At 38.2% G+C, this 25,158-nt stretch overlaps 1 protein-coding gene across 31 annotated transcripts in view; it reads right to left on the bottom strand.

The window, feature by feature from the left end:
- LOC105228281 (uncharacterized) overlaps positions 1-25,158 on the bottom strand; it is a 253,501-nt gene that overhangs the window by 86,170 nt on the left and 142,173 nt on the right. For 19 of the 31 annotated variants that reach the window (XM_049446024.1, XM_049446017.1, XM_049446020.1 and 16 more), the window contains one exon: positions 4,241-23,498. The exons of the other annotated variants lie outside the window; for them this stretch is intronic. In XM_049446024.1, the coding sequence (XP_049301981.1) occupies positions 15,804-16,814 (1,011 nt within the window). In that variant the 5' untranslated portion in view covers positions 16,815-23,498 and the 3' untranslated portion in view covers positions 4,241-15,803. Of the gene's footprint in view, positions 1-4,240; positions 23,499-25,158 lie in introns of those variants that run through there. 31 annotated transcript variants of the gene reach the window in all.

Consider the following 25,158-nt stretch of genomic DNA (forward strand, 5'->3'; position numbering starts at 1 on the left):
AGGTCCTTTTCCTGTTTCTCTTTTAATTTTTCTAAAACCTTCTTCATAGTTGCTTCTCTATTAGTGGCATTTGGGGTAGGTCTACCGAAGAATATGACAACGGGGTTTTTTTCTGTAACAGAGTGAACAGAATGGTTGTATTCGTTTACACACCATTCCATTAATTCGTCGAAAGGTGTTCCTGTTTTAAGCATCTCATAATTTCTGATATTGTTGAATGGAACCGTTCTATTTGTCCATTCACCTCGCTTTTATAGGGTGGTGCAGTGAATATTTTCATATTGAATTCATTTTCCAACATGAATTTTATTGGTTGAGAATTAAATGTCTTTTCCTTATCGAAAACTATAGCCTTCGGAACTCCAAAGTAAAATATTATTTCTCATAAGGGTTTTTTTATACTGTCTATGCTTTTCCCGTCGATTTTCTTTATAATGGCTAATTTGGAAAACTTATCAATAGAAGTCAGTACTTTATGTTTGTCAGTTGAGAAAATATCTATGTATGTGAATAGTATGACCTGGATATTCTGGTAAGGATGTAGCTCCCAATTTTGCATTGTTTGGGTGACGATCATATTTATTTTCTTTACAAACTTTGCATAATTTTGTTATTTTTTTTTATTTTTATCGACATAGCGGGGAAATAATATTTTTCCAAAATCTGTAGCTTATTTTCTTTTTCATTTCGGTGAGCACGATTATGTTCCTCGATTACTATTTTATCTTCGGCCTCGGTATTAGTAATATCTTCGACTACTATTTGTGTGAAACGAATTTTGTAATTTGCGAAATGTAGAGGGTAGATTGATTGGATTTTTAGCATAATGGGCTATGTTGTTTTTATACCATTGATTACCGATGGATTAAGATATTTACTTAAAAGCGATTTTAGCGATTCTTCATTGTAGGTTGTTTCGGTTATTAGGTGCCTATGGTACGTAGGGAAAATTATTTCGAATTTGTATGAATTTTTGGAATCTTCTGATATGAAAATTTGGTTTTTGAAGATGTGGGTTTTCTACTGAAGAAATTAAATTTTCGGAAGAGCTGTCACTACTGTGGACAGTCATTGAATTTAAATTAGCGATTGGTGGTCGTGAGAATAGGTCTGCGACGATGTTTGCACTGCCTGGTTTATAAATGATTTCGTGATTATATTCTTCTAAAAGCGTAATTTGAAGCATCCGTGGTAAGCTCAAAAGCTTTTTCGAAATCTGGATAGTGAAGTATAACATCGTCTGATGTCAAGCAATTTTTCAGATCTTTGAAAGCTTCTACTTGTTGTGCTGTTAAATTTAAAACTGTCTTTTTTGACTGATTTTTGGAAACTCTTCCCAGCTCTCCTCTCAGTATTTCAGTCAGGGGTTTTGCAATTTGTGCGTACGCTTTTATAAATCTGCGATAATGTCCGGTCATTCCTAAACAGGAGCGTAAATCATGGACAGTTTTGGGACGTGGAAAATTTATTATAGCTTCTATGTTTCTTTGTGTAGTGCGAATTCCATGTTGGCCAACTATTATACCGAGGAATTCGATTTCCTTTTTGATAAATTCACATTTATCGAACTGTACCTTTAAATGCGCTTTTTCAAGAGTGTCAAATATAATTTTAAGACTTTTAAAATGATCTTCTTTACTTTTGCTAAAGATAATTATGTCGTCGACATAAACGTAGCACCGAACGCCGATATGTTTTCGTAGCACATCATCCAAAGTGCGTTGGAAAATGGCAGGCGCATTTCCTAAGCCGAATGGAAGTCGAGTAAATTCGAATTTCCCATTGGCAATGGAGCAGGCGGTCTTCTCAATATCTGCTCCGTTAAGAGCAATCTGATGGAATCCACTCTTAAGGTCAATTGTAGAAAAATATTTATTTGATCCTAGATTAGTTAGAATAGTGTTCATATCTGGAATGGGATATTTATCTGCTATGGTATCCTCGTTCAATTTACGATAGTCGATTACCATACGGAATTTTTTCAATCCTGAGACGTCTTCTTTCTTCGGTACGACCCATACCAGAGAATTGTAGGGAGATTTCGATGGTCTTATAATGCCATCTTTAAGTAACTCCTCAATTTGTTTGCCTATTTCTTTTTTTAAAGGCATTGGATACGGGTAAGTTTTGGAATATATTGGCCTATCGCTTTTAGTCCTAATTTCGGCTCTAACGTTCGTGACATATGTTAATTTTTTATCTGGTTCAGCAAATAGTGTTGGGCAAGAGTTAAAGAGTTCCTAACATAAGTTGGACTAATATAATTTTTGTTCGATCCGGTATCTAATAAAAATTTTAGTTCATTGCCATTTTTCATTTTGAAACGATAGTATGGCAATGAGGAGTTTAGTCTAAAAAATTGATATTGTCACTAGGGGTTGCTTCGATCTCTTCTTGTTCTTCGTTGTATTCGGGTTGGTAGTCATGCGAGGACTCGTAGTACCCTTCAGGATATTCTAATATTTCGTGATCGTATTCTATTGCGTCAGTTTCTGTAACTTCTGTATTGTAGATTCGTTGCATTTTATTAGGAGTCTGTATTATCTGTGATGGTGGTCTCTTGCTAGCTTGATTATTACTAGCCTGCGTTAGTTCATACGATACGAACTTGGTCTAGGGGATTGGTTGTGAACATTTGTAAGTTCTGGGTAAAAGGGTATTACTTGGGGTTTGAATGAGTATGGCCTTGGTTGATTGTGGCTAATAGGTTTGGTATTGGTCGGCAAGCGACTGATACTATTTGCATGGTTCGTCCTGTAATTCATGTTGCCTAATTTGAGACACATGTGGAGAGCCTGTGGTAAACTGGTTGGTTCCTTTACACTTAACAGACTGGGTAAGGCACCATTCAGATATCTTATAAACGTGTCAAGTGCCTTTTCTCTATATGTTGTTGTCATGGCATACAAAGCTTCTTCACCTAACTCAAGGCAATCGATTTTGTCTAGGATAAGCGAGAGATATTGATAAACTTGTTGGTAAAATTCATCAACAGTGATACCCCGTTGAGCAAGTGTTGTCATTTGATATTCCAACGTGCTAACGTCTCTCTTGTCTGAGTAATGTAGCATCCGACATTTTTTTATCTTACCCCAATTTAATCGGTGCGGTAAGACTCAAGGGCTGTGTCAGCTTCGCCAACTATCTTGTGTCTTATTGTATGCAGGATAGCAAAATATTTTGGGGTGTTCTTATTTTTTCCGTACATTAATAATATTTTATCTACCGATTTCCGCCATGAACTGAATTCTCCGCTTTTACCCGAAAATTCTCTTAAACATTTTACCACATCCGGAACTCTTTCGGATGCGTCCACGTTAACGCTAAAACCTACAGGATGTTCAACTTCTTCTTCGGTTTGTGGGTGTAGTATGGCCGAAACTGTTTCCGATATTAACGATACGAGTTCTCTTTTTTGATTAGGAGTGAAAGTGGAAGGGATGTTAGGAGGGAAAACGTTAGTAATAATCTCGACAATGTCGATGCTATTTGTTCTTCCTGACTCATTTTTAATTCACTACCTTTTTTTTTACGTTTGAAGGATGAAAAATATGAACTTTTCCTTAATAATTTATTAATATTATTTCTTCTAAAGTTTATCACTTGCTTACGGATATAAAAATTAAAAATTGTATTTTTAATAATTTTTTCTTATTTTATCTATTTAGTAAAAAATCATTTTATTGAACAATGGCTTACATTAATCCTAGCCGCTGCATTATGTCCTTAAATTGCTGAGGTTGATTTCTGGTTAACAATGCTGTTGAGGCTGATAAGTAGTAAATTTGTTGTCAGCACTGGGTCGATGAATGTTGATTGGTGGTTAACAACGCTGCTGGGGCTGATAAGTAGTAAATGGTTTGATGATGTTGTTGTTTATTCGTTGCTCCCTAGTTTTATATTTTGATTTTTTTTCTTTTGAACTTGTTTGCCTTATTTGCTTTTGGCACTTATTTGTTGATTCCTTTAGCACTGTTTGGTAGTCTATTTAAATTGATAGTCCGACATTTACAGTCTTAGAAATATCTTATTACTCTTTTATTTTATGATCTAATTTCATTGTAATTTTATTTGTTGCTCTTATTTATTTAAAAACTTTTTTTTCACACGATTTTGATGTAGAATTTTAATTTTTTTTTTTAATTTTTGTTATTTTCCACTTTAAACTTTTTAAGTCCATTTAATTCTTATTGATTCTGTTAATATTCTGGTTGGCGGGTCCGTACGGACCGTCCTTTTCGTAAACAAGGATTTATTATGTTATTACTAGGGGCCAACTACCAGAAGTTTTTAATAGGAAACGCGAATTTATTAGTTAATTCAAAATTGTTCACTGGTTTACATTCGCGATTTTAAACTAACTTTCGCGGTCCCTGCTCGGGCGCCACATAAAATAAAACAATGAATTTTTACTTGGCAGCACTATGTGCTTATGTTGAGCTTTATTACAAAACTGAAAACTTAATTCTATTGTCGGTTGTTATGAAGCTAAGCCCGAGCCCTATAAGTGCCTAGTGATCAAAATTAGGTTTGCGCGTGTTTCGCTCAACTACCTAATAATTGGGAGAGCGGATGCGCGTGTAGCGCATTCCATTAAGCTAACAGTGCAATAGGAGTCTCAAATGTAAAATGACTCCAAATTATGCAGACATTGTTGTCAGGGAATTTATGTTGTGTTATCTTATATAAGGGGTATTCAGACCAGCCTTGTTAATTCGTTAGTCGTTATTCGGTAGTTTTCTACATGTATTTTGTTTTTGTAAAATTAACAGACTATCGTTCTACCGAGTAACGAACTATCCATCTGGCAAGCTTGATAATTGTTTCGTTACTCGGTAATATCACAGCAGCTGTTCTCCAGCTCCTCTGTACATCAATTTAAAGTACTTACCAGTAATAAACTTGATCTGCTCCACATAATTTTCAGTTAAATGACTGACAATTTTTGATTTTGCACTTTTTTTGGGGCATTTCTGTTTCTTACCATATAGTGTTGGAAAGGTGAGATTTTAAGCTTCATTTAACAAAAAAAATCGGGAGAGTTGAAAAAAAGTTACAGCTGGAAATTTCGATGTGAAAGATACACCTCGCTCTGGTCAACCTATCGTTAAAAAAGGCGATAAAATTATGGAAAAGATCGACCAGGACCGTCACATAAGTCCCATGATATCGCTAAGGAATATACTTAAAGATAGAATTAGAGGTGCTATAACATATCGCAGGAGGATGGAGTCATGTGTAGAAGTTCACGCAAGTGAGGAAAGTTCTCTGATCGCCATTCACTTGGGAGTGGCCAGAAACGATTCTTTTACATATGACTCAAGCAGCTCACGACTTCCGGTCTTTGACCAAGTATCCTCTGGGTAGCCTAAGAACATCCGTTTGAAGGCGAGATAAAGTGAGAAGGCGAAACATCCCCTGCATAGGGTTGTGCGCTGGGTTTGGGACCCGCCACGTAAAAAACACCCTCAATGAAAAACAACAAACAGCTTCGGATGAGAGACCCCCCTTTTGATGACGACCATGGCAAACGAAATAAGGACTATGATTTGAGGGCATGCACCTGGAATGTCCGGTCCCTTAATTGGGAAGGTGCCGCTGCCCAGCTGGTTGATGTCCTCGTGAAAATAAAGGCTGACATCACCGCCGTCTAAGAAATGCGATGGACGGGACAAGGACAGAGACGAGTAGGTCCCTGTGACATTTACTACAGTGGCCATATAAAGGAGCGCAAGTTTGGTGTTGGATTCGTGGTGGCAGAGAGACTCCGTCGCCGAGTACTATCATTCACTCCGGAGAATGAACGTCTAGCCACAATCCGCATCAAAGCGAGGTTCTTCAACATATCGCTGATTTGCGCCCACGCCCCGACGGAAGAGAAGGACGATGTGACCAAAAATAACTTTTATGAGTGCTTGGAGCACACCTATGAGAGATGCCCCGCCACGATGTCAAAATCGTGCTTGTCGACTTCAACGCCAGGGTGGGCAAAGAAGGTATCTTTGGAACTACGGTCGGTAAATTCAGCCTCCACGAGGAAACATCCCCAAATGGGTTGAGGCTTGATCGACTTCGCCGGCGCCCGAAATATGGTTATCTGTAGTACTAGATTCCAGCATAACAAGATACATCAAGCTACCTGGCTGTCTCCGGATCGAAAAACCACCAACCAGATCGATCATGTTGTGAGAGACGGAAGACACGTCTCCAGTGTTTTAGATGTGCGTGCGCTCCGAGGTCCTAACATCGACTCGGACCACTATATTGTTGCAGCCAAAATTCGCACCCGCCTCTGTGCAGCAAAAAACGCACGCCAACAAACACAAGGAAGGTTCGACGTCGAGAAGCTGCAATCACAAAAGATAGCCGAAAGATTTTCTACACGGCTTGCACTCCTGCTCTCTAAGAGCACTCGTCAACAACTCAGTGTAAGGGAACTGTGGGACGGCAATCAAACTCCTTACGTACAGCTGCAACCGAAACCATAGGTTTTCGGAAAGTGCAAACGAACAGCTGGTACGACGAGGAGTGCCGTGTCGCAGCGGAGAGAAAACAGGCTGCCTACCTCGCAACGTTACGATCGACCACAACACGTGCGGGATGGGATAGATACCAAGAGTTGAAGAGGGAAGCGAGACGCATTTGCAGACAGAAGAAGAAAGAAGCCGAAATGCGTGAGTACGAACAGCTTGATAAGCTGACCGACAGGGGTAATGCTCGAAAATTCTACGAAAAAATGCGGCGGCTTACAGAAGGTTTCAAGACCGGAGGATACTCCTGTAGAACCCCCAAAGGTGATCTAGCCACCGATGCCCAGAGCATACTTATATCGGTATTCTGCTTGAGACGATTGTCTCATGTCTCTAATTGTCAGAATCTTCATTTAGTGACTCTGTTAGTCAGGAGTCTCATTTTGGTATTCTGACAGATACAGTATATTACTATACAGTATACTACTTTACTGTGTCTGCCAGAATACCAAAATGAGCCTCCTGACTAACAGGGTCACTAAATGAAGATTGTGACAATTAGAGACATGAGACAATCGTCTCACGCAGAATACCGATATTAGATTATGGAGGGAACACTTCTCCAGCCTGCTGAATGGCAGTGAACACATAACACCAGGAGAAGGCGAACCCGAATTCCCAATCGATGACGATGGAGCAGACGTTCCATTGCCCGCCATGAAGAAGTTCGAATAGCAGTTGCTCGCATGAAGAACAACAAAGCGGCAGGGGCCGACAGATTGCCGGCCGAGCTATTCAAACACCGCGGCGAAGAACTGATAAGGAGCACGCATCAGCTTCTTTGCAAAATATGGTCGGATGAAAGCATGCCCAACGATTGGAATTTAAGTGTGCTATGCCCAATCCATAAAAAAGGAGACCCCACAATCTGCGCCAACTACCGCGGGATAAGCCTCCTCAACATCGCGTACAAGGTTCTATCGAGCATATTGTGTGAAAAATTAAAGCCCACCGATCAAAAGCTGCTTTCGACAGCACGAAAAGGTGCTACCTTTATGCCGCGATGTCTGAATTTGGTATCCCCGCAAAACTAATACGGCTGTGTAAACTGACGTTGAGCAACACGAAAAGCTCCGTCAGGATCGGGAAGGACCTCTCCGAGCCGTTCGATACCAAACGAGGTTTCAGACAAGGCGACTCTCTATCGTGCGACTTCTTCAATCTGCTACTGGAGAAAATTATTAGAGCTGCAGAACTGAATCGAGCAGGTACAATCTTTCATAGGAGTGTACAGCTGCTGGCGTATGCCGATGATATTGATATCATCGGTCTCAACACCCGCGCCGTTAGTTCTGCTTTTTCCAGACTGAACAAGGCAGCAACGCAAATGGGTCTGGCAGTGAACGAGGGCAAGACGAAATATCTCCTGTCAATAAACAAACAGTCGTCGCACTCGCGACTTGGCTCTCACGTCACTGTTGACAGTCATAACTTTGAAGTTGTAGATAATTTCGTCTATCTTGGAACCAGCGTAAACACCACCAACAATGTCAGCCTGGAAATCCAACGCAGGATTACTCTTGCCAACGGGTGCTACTTCGGACTGAGTAGGCAATTGAAAAGTAAAGTCCTCTCTCGACGAACAAAAACCAAACTCTATAAGTCGCTCATAATTCCCGTCCTGCTATATGGTGCAGAGGCTTGGACGATGACAACAACCGATGAGTCGACGTTGCGAGTTTTCGAGAGAAAAGTTCTGCGAAATATTTATGGTCCTTTGCGCGTTGGAATATCGCATTCGATGGAACGATGAGCTGTACGAGATATACGACGACATTGACATAGTTCAGCGAATTTAAAGACAGCGGCTACGCTGGCTAGGTCATGTTGTCCGGATGGATGAAAACACTCCAGCTCTGAAAGTATTCGACGCAGTACCCGCCGCGGGAAGCAGAGGAAGAAGAAGACCTCCACTCCGGTGGAAGGACCAAGTGGAGAAGGACCTGGCCTCGCTTGGAATATCCAATTGGCGCCACATAGCGAAGAGAAGAAACGACTGGCGCGCTGTTGTTGACTCGGCTATAATCGCGTAAGCAGTGTCTACGCCAGTAAAGAAGAAGAAGATAACATATCGCCATACCCATAACCATTGTCATAATCGAAACGATATTTACTATTATCGATTATTGGTGCCATAACCATAATCAGCTGATCTTTTATTCGGAATTTTTTGTTTTCATTTCACAAGTGCCAAACAAACTAAATAAAATGAGCAGTGATGAAGAAATTGAAAAATTATTTCTTAATATTACAGCTTTATATGCTAAACAAAAGCAATTCAAGCGAACAAGGCGATGGCGTGTCCATCCTATTAACGTAATAGGTTCCAAAACGGATATTGTCAAAAAACGTTCCTTAAAATAAAAGATATGGATGAACAAGAATTGTTTGCCCATACAAAAATGAATAGGAAGTTGTATGATACTTTTTTGAAGTGAATGGTACCTTCAATGTATAAATTCAAGGAACAAATCCATGCCGAAGAAATCGGCATGACTCTTGTCATATAGGCATGGCGAATTCCGCACACATTCTATTAATTTAATATCATCCTTTTTGATTAATAGATTATTATCTGATTGCTGTTTAAAAATCGCATTACGTTAAACAATCCAAGCTTTATCAATACAAAATTATGAGGCAAACAAAACAAAATGCAAACGAAATTTCAAATGAAAAGTCAAAAAATCAACAAACAGCTTTTTATGGTTACAGCGAAAATCAAAATTCAATTGATATCTATGGTTATGGTTATTGGCATGTTGTTATGGTAACGCACCTCTAATTGGAAACATTGTTCTCCGTAAATTTGGTTCAATCAGCTGTTTTATATGGATATGGTTATGCACCTCTAATTCTACCTTAAGATTCATCATTAAACGGTTTTGAAACATTTAAAATAGGCTGGCTACAAAAAGAAGCTCGATGTTTGGGTACCACATGAATTGTCTGTGAAAAAATTAATGGACCGAATTAACATCTACGATTCTTTGTTGAAAAGAAATCGAACCATTTCAACATCCGCTGTCTCTTAATTCGCAAAACTGCAAGTATATCAATGTCGTCTACACTAATCTACTTTGAAAATTTAAAGTTTACTCTGTGCATATTAGGAAAGTTCATGCTATCTACAAATATTTTAGTATGATCATGCATACATTTGTAGTTGAATGTAACAAATGTGTTGAATGTCTATAATCTTTGTATTAGGTATATGGAAGCATTGGCCCGATTTAGACCATTTTTGACATTCTGACATACTATCATCAGGAGAGGATTATAACTGGATTTCAAGTATATAAAAAATCAACTATAGGCACTGAGGTCCACATGTTCGATACATAGGTTAATAGTTTTAGTTCGATTTTGAACTATTTTTGGTTATGTGGTGACACACTTTACAGATACTATTCCTACAAAGTTGTATACCTTAATATGAATTGATGCTTTATTTGTATTTCCGGGAATCTTTTCAGTACGCCGCGGGATGGACACTCATATAGTGTAAGTTATACTTAATGTATTAAATATAAGAGAAAAGCAAGACAATTATAAAATAAAAATAATATTTATTTATTATATTTCAAAAAAATAATTAAAAATAAAGAAAAAACTTTCTAATAAATGTTAAAAAGCAAATAAATAATTATTAAAAATACAGCTTTGAAATGGCAAACCAAGATAACTTAATAAGACCACCCATGATAGGAAACATCAACCTATCAGATTCCAATCCCAATCCAGATCCCGCACCTGCTTTACAACCGAACAGAATATTATTAGGATTGACACAAAATAAATACCGGTATTAGACAAAACCATTGACGAAAGACACAGAAAAAATTTATCAGAAAACCATCTGAGTTTAGTTCGTGGAAAAAGAGTGGACTAATTCTATCAAAAAATTTACTTTCACTTATCTTTAACATTAAACAAAATAGGCTGCATCGACGTTAACCAGGAGTCCGTCCGATTACTCACTGAATCCTACAGAATAAAAGCCCTTGATACATTCCTGAGAGGACTCAATGGTCTTCCACGATAAAAAGTTCAAAAGCAACCAGCCAAGGTAACCAACAAAATGGATTTAACGAATATAACTTTAAACCACCGCTACCACCAAGGAATTATATAAACCGAATCAATTTCACCCGGGGTTGACATATCTGCCATCAGCTCAACAATCATATAAACCCACTAAAACATGCTCAGCACCACAATAATAACACCACAAACCCATGTATGAGATCACAGCAATACCCACAAACACATAACCCAAAATTTTACTACCCTCTTCACCAAACACGAACGAGTGTGGTAACATGATTAAAATTTCAGTGGACACAGGCTTCTACAAAAACTACATACACCCACATATGGCTAAAAAGGAACTCCAAAATTACAAGAACTTTTTCGCAAATTCAGTAGGTGGAAGATTAGAAATCACTCATCATACATACACCACCCTGTTTAATGTACCAAATACATATAAATATAAAGTCATATTTCCTCCCTTCTCTCACATCTTTTCGCGCAATACTTGACAATGATAGTCTTAAGGAACTATCCGCAATCATTCATCCTAAAGAAAATTTGAAGACCATAACCAACTCATATCAAATATAACTAAAACCACTAATTTCACAAGACGGCAATCAGAGATAACACCATGAACAATTTCCAAAAAAAAAAACAATAAAATAAATAATAAACAAACATTTTGACCTTTTCTCCGACCTTAATGAAAAACTTACTTATAGTACAAAAGTCATCGCCAATATAAGAACCAACTCCGATACCCCATGTCTCTAAACAAGAAGAAAAGCAAATACAAATATTACTGGACGATGGAATCATAAAGCCTTCCCATTCCCCATATAATTCCCCCATTTGGATCGTTGCAAAAAAAAAGGATGCATCCACGGAAAAAAAGCAGGCTAGTAATAGAAAGCTTTACTCAATCACAATAGCCGATCGTTACCCAATCCCTGATAAAAATTAGGTTTTGGCACAACTTGGCAAAAATAAAAAATATAAATCCTGTTATGTTTATATCGACGATATAATCATATTAAGTAAAGATGAAAAACGCATGCTCACGCATTTTTAGGATTTATAGTATTTTTAGGCGAAATTAATACAAACCCTATCAAAGTACGATCAATATTCGACTTTCCATACACAAAGACTTTAAAAGACTTAAGATCATTTTTAGGACTCTACGGATACTATAGACAATTTATAAGAGAGAATATCAAAAACTGAAACAAACAAGAAAATCATTAAGCTAGACGGCGCAGCTAGAAAAACATTCGATAAACTAAAAAAGTGCATTCGTTTCAAGAGAAGTAACACTAACCTATCCCAACTATCAGAAAGAATTTCAATTGATGCTTTGAAACACGAAGCAGAACGGAAAGCCAATCACTTTTCAGATACAAACCAGGCAAAACTAACAAAGTAGCTGACTGCTTATCTCGACTCCCCTAACTCAACTCTTTAAGGGGATAGTATGGTAAAAATTTTTCAAAACAATGAATTTTTTTACTGTTTTGATTACTTTAAACTCTTAATAATAATGTAGAAAGCTTCCTTTGACTCAGATGGCAACGGAAAGTTTTTAAAAATGAGATCCGCCGCAAGGTGTCGTGTTCTCGAACCGCACATTTGGATCTTTAAACACGTTTTTCTCGAAACGTGTTTTTCTCGAAACGTGTTTTTCTCTACCTAATGACCGATAATGATCATTGTTAATAGATATTTGACAACATTATGACACAATTAGTAACAAAAAAAAACAGGCGAAAAAAAATTAAAAGTTGCACTATACTTTTATTTATCAATGAAATGTTTCAGTCGAAGATCATTAGATAGCTATTAATATTAGGTTGTCAAATATCTCCCTTCCGCATTTTTGCTCTTTATTTAATGCTTTATAAAAAGTGTTACAGTGATCGGATTTAGTTCAAATATGCGCCGTTTCGTTCGTTAATCTGTTTCCATCGGCAACTTCAGAATACCCCCTCGTAGAAGCCCCCTTCTTATTTGCGAAGAACTGGGACAGCCACTTTTCACAAGACTTTTATGAGTTCAACTTTACACCCACAAGGGCGTTCGCCATGGACAGGAACAGGTGGTAATCACTTGGCGCTATATCCGGGCTTATGGTGAATGCGATAAAACCTTCCATCCGAGCTCCCGTAACTTCTGACGAGCCATAAACGAAGTGTGTGGTCTGGCGTTGTCCTGGTGGAACACTACACCCTTCCTGTTGGCCAAATCTGGACACTTCTGGTCGAAGAATTAAGCGTCTGGCCGTATGGGAGCAGCTCATAGTGGATGATTCCCTTCCAATCCCACCAAATACACAGCGAAACCTTCTTGGCCGTCAATCCCGGCTTGGGCACTGTTTGGGACGATTCACCGGTCTTCGACCACGACCGTTTTCGCTTGATATTGCCGTATGTCCATTTTTCGTCGCCAGTCGCCATCCGCTTCAAAAAAGGGTCGAGCTCTGTTCAGCAGCATTGATTTGTTCCAGAAGTTTTTTCTGCGTCAAATCATGCGTCACCCAAACATCAAGCTTTTTTGTGTATCTAGCTTTCTGCAGATGGTTTAAAATGGTTTGGTGACTAACTTCCATCTTCTGGGCGATGTCACGAGATGCCAAATGCCGGTCTAACACGATGTTTTCCATGATTTGATCGGTATTCGTCGTCACAGGTCTTCCGCCGGGTGGCTTATCCATGGTGTCGTTTTCAACCGCTCTGAAGAAACCATTCGTCCGTAGTTCGAAGTAATAGAGTACCATCACCCTAAACAACATTTTATCTCACCGAACGTTTCTCTAGCGGATTCACCTTTAACGAAGGAAAACTTTAAAATAGCGCGAATTTCGGAGTTAGTGGGCTCCATGTTTACACGTCTGTAAACGCAATATCTGTTGGACGCAATATCAAAACTAATCATGCATATCGTCGTTTTATAGGTTATGTCAAGACCTTTTAAACGATGTATAGTATTGCCAGATACGAGCTCTGTAACGCTTTATACATAGCCGGGAAATTTAAAAAACAAAAAGGCAGAAAGGAGATATTTGACAACCTAATGCGTACTCTAAAATAAGATTTATCTCGTTCGTTTCATATCATACACAATGGAGAAATCCACCACTTTTAAAGATCGCATCTTCCGGTCACCCACATCTCTACCGGATATCAAGAAAAATTGAGGAAAAAAAAATTTCTCTATAGTATATTACATCTAGAATAACATATGGAAAACCTGAACTCTCAAATAAAAATTTGTGTGGAAAAAAAAATATTGAAAAAACGTTGCTTTTACCATACCTTAAGAGTAGTAACGCACTCCGATGAAAGTTCAGGACGCAATCTGATACCACCAGCGGAGGTGCCTATCAACGTATTTAAAAACCAAGTCAAAAGAATTCTTACGAATTCAAAATACCCTTTCCGACATACCACAGACATATAACTACTATATCACATTATACTACTGATGAAGAAGATTAATTAATTAATATAGCCATTGGGCAAAATCGAATAAAATAAGTTCCTATATTTTATCAGACAAAGAAATCGAAATTATTAATAATTTTTATTAGAAATATACCATTTACAAATGTAGAAAAAGTAGTTTTTGTCTAATTTCGCAGCCGGTTTAGAGGAACTGAATACAATGGTAGCATAGCAACACTTCTAATTTTCTTGAACATTTATTTGCGAATGACAAATTGTACAAAAGAAATTCATAAATATAACTGACAGAGTTGGCTTCAGTTTCAAGTACAGTTATAACAAATATTATATGTAGCTCTCTTTAATACATTAGTGGCAAATATATTACAACACTCCTTCTCTATATATATTTCATTTAATTAATTTAATATAAGCCCATATTATTTCGAAATTTACAATGTTTAGTTTTTTGCAAATTCTTTGTAAAGATATCTGAAAACATTTCTTCTGTACAAATATAATTCAAATTAATTTCATTGTTTTTATACATGTCTCGAACATGATGATACTTTAAGTCAATATGTTTACAACTAGCATGGTAAACTGGATTCTTAACTAAATGCATGTCACCCTGATTATCGCTATTGATAACAGTAGGCTCAATGACTCGAAAGCCCATTTCATTAGTTAATTTTGCGGCTGTTGACAAAACAATATTTTCTGCCTCAGTGCTGCTTAACGCTATAACACTTTGCTTCTTTGATTCTCACGAAAAAACGCTGCCTGCTGCTATAAATGCACTGCCGGTGTATGACTTCCTGTCGCCTGCATCGGAACTCCAATCGGCATCAACATAGCACTTAATTGCTTCACCCGTCCATTTGTAGTGGAGTTTCAAATCGATTGTCCCTTTTAAATAACGCAAAATATGTTTTGCACCAGCCTCGTGCTCAGAATGCGGTTCTATATTCCGCTGTGATAACTAACATACAGAGTGCAGGATGTCTGGTCTTGTGGATACAGCCAGGTACATTAAACTTCCGATCAATGACTGGTAATTGTTTGAATTTACGCGCCTGCAGTCTAAACTATTACAGCTTACTTGAAAACCAGCAACCAACGGAGTAACTGCAGCCTTGCAATCTTGCATCTTATGCTGAGAAAGCAGTTCGGTGATGTATTTTTTTTGACATGTCGTGATCGCTCCCGTCTCACCTTCGCGCTAAATTTCCATGCCAAGGAAATACCTGAGCAGACCGCCATCCACTACGTCAAACACGCTAGAAATTTGCTCTTTAATCGTAACAACTTCATCCAGCTTCGAGCAACCTATAATTAAATCATCAACATAGACCATGATTATATTATAGTTTCCATTAACATTTCGTGTGTAAACACAAGGATCACTGATGGACGGTGTAAACCCGAATGACTTCAGGACTTCATCAAGCTTGATATTCCACTCACGGCCGCTTTGTTTTAGACCATATAGGGCTTTATTTAATTTTAAAACCCGCTGAGGAAACTTCTTATCTACAAAGCCTTCAGGTTGCTTCATGTAGACTACTTCGTGTAAATCGCTATTTAAATAAGCCGTTGATACGTCCATTTGATGCAAATGTAGCTTATACTCGCATGCTAGTGCTAACAACATACGCACTGTCGCATACCTTACAACTGGAGAGAACGTTTCGGTGAAATTTATACCATACTGTTGACTACAACCTTTCGCCTCTAAACGACTTTTGAATCGCTCAACACTGCCATCTGCGTTCCGCTTGATATTGAAAACCCACTAGCAATTGATTGCCTTCTCGTTTGATGGTAACTCTACTAATGACCAAGTTTTGTTCTTGACCAATGCATCGTACTCCTTCTGCATAGATGCCTGCCAATGTTTCGCGTAGTCATCATTAAGCGCCTCATTCACTGATTGTGGGATCTTGACGTCGATGTTTTTGGTGAAATTCAATGCATGTCGCTCTTTTTGAGGACGGCCACGATTACCACTGCGAACTACTCTAGGTCTACCCCGACCATACGTTATTGACCCCTTATTGCTGCTTACTTCAACGTTATATTCGCTTTGCTCATCCTCGCCGATTTCATTACTGCTGCTCGCTTCGTCTGCATCTGGCAAAATTTCCCCAACATCAAACTCAACAATGTCATGACTGGTTTCATTACTGCCTATATATTTATCTTCTAAAAATATAACGTCTCTGCTCACTATCACCTTACGTGTATCTGGATCCATCAACCTATACGCTTTAGCCATATCTGAATAACCAACCATTATCATTAATTTTCCCTTGGCACGATACTTTTTTGAAATTGTTTTATTTAAGGCAATCGCCAGCGAACCAAATACTCTTAAATGTGCAACACTTGGTTTCCTACCAACAAACTCTTCATAGGGCGTATTATCGACGAGTGTTTTTGTTGTAGCTCTATTGCGGAGATATGCCGCTGTTGACACTGCCTCTGCCCAGAAAGACTCGTCTAACCCACTATGCACAATCATACTGCGTGCCATCTCAACCAACGTGCGGTTGGCACGCTCTGCCACACCATTTTGTAGTGGTGTATGCGGCACTATCAATTGCCGCCGAATACCATATTCACACAAATATTTTTCGAATTCATCACTTAGGTATTCCCTACCATTATCGCTTCTCAAAATTTTTATTTTCTTATCAGTCTGTTTTTCACTCATTTCTTTATAAGTCTTAAATGTTGCAAAAACTTCACTTTTTGATTTTAAACCAGGAGTCCAGTCACAAAAGAGAAACAGATAAGAGCGCATCGATTTGTATCAGTTATCTTAATCATTTTCGCTACACCAGCTATTTCTTTGGAAATACTAATTTTTGTAAATAAAAACAAGAAAAAACGTTAACTTCGGTTGCACCGAAGCTAAATACCCTTCACAGGTGCATTTCTGTTAGTAACTATGTGTTCAGTTTGTATGGAAGCTATATGCTATAGTTAACCGATCTGAGCAATTTCTTCGGAGATTACATTGTTGCTTTAGGAAATATTATGTATCAAATTTCGTGAATACATCTGGTCAAATGTGAAAGTTGTCCATACAAGAACTTGATTCCGATCGTTCAGTTTGTATAGCAGCTATATGCTATAGTTAACCGATCTGAACAATTTCTTCGGAGATTACATTGTTGCTTTAGAAAATAATATACACCAAATTTCGTGAATATATCTTGTCAAATGTGAAAGTTTTCATACAAGCATTTGATTCCGATCGTTCAGTTTGTATGGCAGCTATATGTTATAGTGGTCCGATATGGGCCGTTCCGACAAATGAGCAGCTTCTTGAAGAGAAAATGACGTTTGCAAAATTAAAACGATATCTTAAAAACTGAGGGACTAGTTCGTATATATACAGACAGACGGACGGACAGACAGACGGACATGGCTAAATCGACTCAGCTCAACATACTGATCATTTATATATATACTTTATAGGGTCTCCGACGCTTCCTTTTGGGTGTTACAAACATCGTGACAAAGTTAATATACCCTGTTCAGGGTATAAAAATATACACTCACGTATCGCAACTTGTCATCAATAAATGTCACAAAGTATTTGGCGCCACCAATTGAGTTTTTATTCATTGACCCGCATACATCTGAGTGCACAATTAGCAATACTTCGTTAGAACGATTTTGAGAAACGCGAGCAAACGGTTTTACACAAATTTTACTTTTAGCGCACGTTGCACAATCAATGTTTTTTGTTAACGTATTCAATTTTAGTCCATATACCAATTTTTTGTTAACAATTACGTTTAAACTGTCATAATTTAAATACCCGTAACGATTGTGCCACACACTTGCTTCACTGTTTCTGCTACATATTTGTGAGCATGCACCTGTTCGTTTTTAAATACACTACAAACAAACCACCTTCTTCTTGCGCTCTTATTATAATTTCTCCGTTTCTGTCTTTCACCAAAGTTTGTTTTTCTTCGAATACAACACTATATCCACGTTCGCAAGCTTTGCTTACAGAAATAAAATTGCATCGCAACTGAGGCACATATAAAACGTTTTTTAACTTTAACAAAAAATTACCACTTTTAATCTGCACTTCACCAACTCTTTCTGCTTCTACGTATTTTTCACCATCGAGTTCTATTTTCTCAGTTCTCTCCTTGTATGATACAAATAACGAACGATCAAAACAGAGATGTGCTGTTGCCCCGCTGTCTATACACCAAACGCCATGACGTATTTTGAAGGGAGAAGCAGAAGCGAGAATAGCTAACGATTTATTCTTCACTTGCCGTTCTACTCGTTGCTCTTTTCGCGGTTCTCTACAGTGTGCAGCAAAATGCCCAAATCTTCCGCAATTGTAACATCTTCCTCGTTGCCTTTTTTGTTCGCTACTTCTTGACGATTGAACTTCTGCGCTGCTGCTACCGTCGCTGCCTACTTTGATATTCCCGTTAGGATTTCTATGGAACTTCGCTCTCGCAACTAACGCGTGGTGTGACTCGGAATTAACGGATTTTTCGCCGTTACGTCTTGCATCCTCTTCAAGCAATTTTAGCTTAAGTACATTCAATGTAGGCAATGTGTCACGTGATTCAATGACCACTACAAAATTTTCAAACAATTTTGGTAAACTTGCCAACAAAATTATGGCTGCCACTTCATCAGGAAGGTTGACACCTATTTCAGACAACCTCTCCTGAACTTCGAAAAACTCAGTTATGTGATTTGAAATTATATCACCTTCTGCCTTAATGACAACAACTGTCGAAATAGTGTCACTTTTCTTGCAGGGCCACTATTATTTTATTTATTTTTTTTTTTTTTACTTAATCACTTCAGTACCTCTTTTGGTATGGCCTGGGCCCATAACCTGTAGAAAAAGTAATTTTAGTCTAATTTCGCAGCCGGTTTAGAGGAACTGAATACAATGGTAGCAGAGCAACACGTCTTATTATACTCTCGCAACAAAGTTGCTAAGGAGAGTATTATAGTTTTGTTCACATAACGGCTGTTTGTAAGTTCTCAAACTAAAAGAGTCAGATATGGGGTTATATATACCAAAGTGATCAGGGTGACGAGTAGAGTTGAAATCCGGATGTCTGTCTGTCCGTCCGTCCATGCAAGCTGTAACTTGAGTAAACTTGGTACACGTATTTCTTGGCTCCATAAGAAGGTTAAATTCGAAGATTGGCAAAATCACACCACTGCCACGCCCACAAAATGGCGAAAACCAAAAACCTATAAAGTGTCATAACTAAGCCATAAATAAAGATATTAAAGTGAAATTTGGCACAAAGGATAGCATTAGGGAGGCTCATATTTGGACGTAATTTTTTTGAAAAAGTGGGCGTGACCCCGCCCCCTACTAATATCTCGGAAACTACCATAGCTATGTCAACCAAACTCTATAGAGTCGTTTCTTTCAGGCATTTCCATATACAGTTCAAAAATGGAAGAAATCGGATAATAACCACGTCCACCTCCCATACAAAGGTTATGTTGAAAATCACTAAAAGTGCGTTAACCGATTAACAAAAAATTTCAGAAACACTAAATTTTACGGAAGAAATGGCAGAAGGAAGCTGCACCCAGGCTTATTTTAAAAATTGAAAATGGGCGTGGCGCGCCCACTTATGGACAAAAACCATATCTCAGGAACTACTAATCTAATTAATTTTACAGCAAAATAAAAAAATATGCAAATGACGGATAATGAAATCTCGATTATCACTTTATCATGCGAGAGTATAAAATATTCAGTGACACCCGAACTTAGCCCTTCTTTACTTGTTTTCTTGAACATTTGTTTGCGAATGACAAATGGTACAAAAGGAATTCATGAATATAACTGAGAGAGTTGGCTTCAGTTTCAAGTACAGTTATAACAAATATTATATGTAGCTCTCTTTAATACTGTTACGAATTTACTCTTGCTAGTTTACTTTGTTAGGTTCGTATCTCTGGATTGACAAATAAAATCAACACTGTTTAATTTAATTCAACAACTCTTTATTTCACAACTCGTCTACACTATAGCAGTTTACTCTTAGCACTGATTGATTACGTTGGCGCTGCCACGGCTTATATAGCCACGCACTTCTCGCTGATGCCGACGTGTCCTTCTAGAATATCGCGTCTGGAAATTACCAGAACATACGGCTATACGGCGCCAGACGTAAGCAGACAGTCGCGGCGCCAGACTCAGCAATTGTTTACCTAGACAAGCAGACAGTGCGGCGCCAGATGTCTATTGTTTCGACAAGCAGACAGCCGTGGCGCCAGATGTCTACAACAAGACAAATGCTATTCCATATACCTACAGCTATTGTTCATAATCAGGGATGCATATAGCAATACAAATAAAACTTAATACTACTTTTTGTAACAATACATTAGTGGCAAATATATTACAACAATAAACGTAGACGAAGCCAAAATTAAAATTTCTGTCTACAACCGAAAAAAACGATTGTAGAGCATTAAAAGTAAAAGCGATAAAAAAAGAAAATTAATAAATAAAATTGAGTACAAAATAATTCTATTATGTGAAAATTAAATTTATGAAAAATTAAATATTGCAAATCTTATAATAATTTGTCTATTTGTCCAAGAAATGTAGTGGTTGAAATTTCGAATGACACCAGCATTGCACAATCTGTTAAAAAGTAAAGTCGACAACTTCACAAAATTAAATAACCAACATGTTGAAAACATCGAAGACATAACAAATGATATAATATTTTGAAATGATTTTTATGGGTATGTAAAATTTAAAAATGAAAATATAAAATTAAATGGATCATATTTGATCAAACAATGAGATAGAAAACAAAAGGTATTTTTCAAAAGAAATAACAGAAAATAAGCCATTGCCAGCAATATTGCAACCAATGGCAATGCATAGCAAGATAGTAGAAATTTTATCTTTGAAATCAGTTAAAGAATTTCAGTCAAATGAGACTGAAGAAATGTCATTGTTAAGGAGACACAATTACATATATTTACTTTATTATTAATGTAACATCTATATTGATTATAATGTCTAAGTAAACTTAAGCAAAATAAACTTAAAATAAACAAAACAAGACACAATAGAAATCGGGATAAAATATTTACAAAAATCTGCTCCTTCGAACAAAGATGCTCGAATTTAAGGGCGGAGTAATACATTATAAATTAATAAAGTTTTAATAATAAGCAGATTCCGGGAATCTTTTCAGTAAATTAAACTTTTCAATATTTTATAAAATAGCTGAATCCAATTCGAGAAATCAGCACAGTAATTTGAACCACACGCGCTAAAGTGACTTAGCATATTGCACTTACTGAAAGCAAGTGCGTCTTTGGATGAGTAAGCCTAAGAAACGCGTAAAGCTGAAGCATAAAGAAATTAAATTTTGTAAATACAGTCTCCATTTCGTAGTGTTCGGGTCCGGACATAAAAATAAATATCTTTTATTTAATTTACATATTCAAACACATATGTATATGCATTCCAATATAATAAGCACTTAAATATCCAAAGATGTTTACGTTACACATTTTACATTAAGGTGGTGAACACATAGAGAGCGACACGACATGACTTGCAGAACGGTTCGCCAACAAGAAGGCATCATGGCTGGACGGTGTTCCTAACAAGGCCCTAAAGATCGCGATTAAACACAACACTGATCCGTTCGCAAAGTGCCTACCAGAGGGCATATTTCCAATACAAAAACCAAATAAACCGCCTGGAGAACCAAACTCGTACCGACCACTGTGCATGCTTCACACGGTGGAGAAAATACTCGAACGAATAATAAGCGTACACCTTGAGCAACATCTCGAAAGAGAGCCATCGGGCCGATAACCAATTTGGATTCCGCAGACACAGGTCAACAATTGACGCAGTTAAAAAACTTGCCGACGTCGCAAGTAAGCTATAGAAGGAACTAGATGGATGGTAATCACATTCGATGTTAAGAATGCCTTTAATTCAGCCTATTGGCCTCGTACTTGTATAATAAGAGCTCTTCAATTAAAGAAAACACCACTCTATTTGCTGAAGATCATCTCCAACTACCTGTCGGACAGAGTTCGACTATACGACACAGACGAAGGAACACAAAGCTATATGGTGACGGGTGGAGTTTCACAAGGCTCAGTCCTAAGCCCAGTTTTGTGGAATATCTTATATGATGGAGTGCTGCGCCTCCCATTACTCAAGGAGGTGCAAATAATCGGATACGCGGATAACATCGCGGTGACTATGGTAGCGAAAGAAATACACGAAATAGAGCGTTTGTGCAATCATACAGCGACAAAAATTAAAGAATGGCTTATGGTGACAAAGCTTCAACTAACTGGCCAAAAGACAAAAGCAGTACTAACCACAAACAGGAAGAAACTAGAGGTCGCCACACTCAATATTGACGGATATACCAACACGACACAGCAATTTTAGAGGTATCTAGGAGTGATGATAGACTCGAGATTAAGTTACAAGACGCATATAGACAAAGCCTGTGAAAAAGTCTCAAGGGTGACGGGGCGCTAACGAGGATAATGGCTAACATTGGTGGACCAAGGCAGAATAGACGATTACTGCTGGCCAAAGTTAGTCAGTCTATACGTATGTAAGCTGCGCCCATATGGGGGATAGCGCTGCAGCAGAAAACATACGCAGAAAAGGCGAACTCAATAGTCCGACTGAACGCAATAAGAGTTGCATGTGCCTACCGCACACTATCACATCAGGCGGCTGGAGTCATATCAGACCCAGACATAATGGCCATGGAAATTAAGCGATTATTCAATAAAACGAAAAGCACTGGCGCTCTCTTAACGAAGAAAGAGAGAGAAAGCAGGAAAGACAAAGGAGCTTAAAGGAAGAGAAGAAACGATGGAACGAAGCAACTACAGGGAGATGGACGCACATGCTTATTAGAAGCATACAACCATGGATTGAACGGTGGCTAAATGAGCTTCAGTTTCCTGCCCCACACAACACATAACCAACACGGAGCACCTAACGACAACAATAATCACGCATCCAGAACACTCTACACTCACCGCATTAAAATATACGTCACTAGCACGCTTCATTCACACTCATCTCTACACCACCTACAATCTACATCACACATAACTACATTACTACTGCATTTTTCACCACAACCAAAAGAGAACAAAAAGGGCGGAGAAACAAGTTCGTCGTGCCGTGCTGTTCACCCCGAGTGCCAACTTTTAATATTGTGCCAACATCCAATTTTACAATTCGAGCAAAGTTAATTTGTATTATACATAAAATTTGTGAAATACATTTTGAGACTTTTGAAAGTTAATTTGTAGTATACATAAAGTTTAATAAAATACATTTTGTGAGATTTTTGGCGGAATTGTGTGTTGCCTTTTTTTCTTGTAATTCCGAACGGTGAGTGCGAGGAAACTAATCGAAAAATACATGGTCCTTCGCGCCTATAGAAAGACACTATAGAAAAAAAAAGAAAAACCAAATTAAAAATTTTAAAGCATAACGAGTGCAGTGACATTAAACATATAAAAAGCGAAAGGAAAAGAATAAAACTAAATTAAGGTGAAGTGAAAAGTTAAGAGCATTGCTGTGACAAAAAGGATATAACAACAAACATACACATACAGAAACCAAATAAATTTTTAAAACAATATATATAAGTATAATATACATATCTATATCGTTACATGCTCATATGTAAAAATATAAAAAAAATAAAAATAAGTTTTTTAAACAAATTTTATAAAAAGTATCCATCAAAATCAAACGAGCGCGTCGCGTTATAAAAATCTAATCAATCTAATACATAATTCGGGCTCGATCGGCCAAAAAACATTAATACAACATAATAACAACACACAACAGGAAAACCGGACCACACAGGCGCGGGACAACAGGACAGAAAATCCAGAACACCCACGCGCGGGACAACAGGACGGGAGAACCGGAGCACACAGGCATAGCGCTATTACAAAATCTTACTTTCCCCCAAAACCCCTTGAGGCGAGATAAAGTAAGTGTATCGTTTTTCATTTAAATTTATTATATGTATGTACAAATGTATGATAATAAACGGATTTATATTTAAGATAATCCGTTTGAATGGCACAAACCACGCAGAATTTTAATTATATATATCATCTGTATATATAAAAGGATGGAGTCATGTGTAGAAGTTCACGCAAGTGAGGAAAGTTCTCTGATCGCCATATAAAGGAGCGCAAGTTTGGTGTTGGATTCGTGGTGGGAGAGAGACTCCGTCACCGACCACTATCATTCACTCCGGAGAAGAGAAGAGACTTATGAGAGATGCCCCCGCCATGATGTCAAAATCGTGCTTGGCGACTTTAACGCCAGGGTGGGCAAAGGCACTATGGTCGGCAAATTCAGCCTCCACGAGGAAACATCCCCAAATGGGTTGGGGCGAGGAATATGGGGCCCGAAATATGGTTATCTGTAGTACTAGATTCCAGCATAAGAAGATTCATCAAGCTATCTGGCAGTCTCCGGATCGAAAAACCACCAACCAGATCGATCATGTTGTGAGAGACGGAAGACACGTCTCCAGTGTTTTAGATGTGCGTGCGCTCCGAGGTCATACACATCCACTCGCACCACTATATTGTTGCAGCCAAAATTCGCACCCGCCTCTGTGCAGCAAAAAACGCACGCCAACAAACACAGGGAAGGTTCGACGTCGAGAAGCTGCAATCACAACAGACAGCCGAACGATTTTCAACTTGGCTTGCACTCCTGCTCTCTGAGAAAACTCGTCAACAACTCGGTATAAGGGAACTGTGGGACGGCATTTCAAACTCCTTACGTGCAGCTGCAACCGAAACCATTGGTTTTCGGAAAGTGCAAAAAAACAGCTGGTACGGCGAGGAGTGCCGTGTCGCAGCGGAGAGAAACAAGCTGCCTACCTCGCATCGTTACGATCGACCACAACACGTGCGGGATGGGATAGATACCGAGAGTTGAAGAGGGAAGCGAGACGCATTTGTATACAGAAAAAGAAAGGGGCCGATATGCGTGAGTAAGAAGGGCAGATAAGCTGGCCGACAGAGGCAATGCTTGAAAATTCTATGACGAAAAAATGCGACGACTTACAGAAGGT

The sequence above is a fragment of the Bactrocera dorsalis genome, chromosome 1, assembly GCF_023373825.1.
Source record: "Bactrocera dorsalis isolate Fly_Bdor chromosome 1, ASM2337382v1, whole genome shotgun sequence".
In the NCBI taxonomy this organism is placed as follows: domain Eukaryota; kingdom Metazoa; phylum Arthropoda; class Insecta; order Diptera; family Tephritidae; genus Bactrocera; species Bactrocera dorsalis.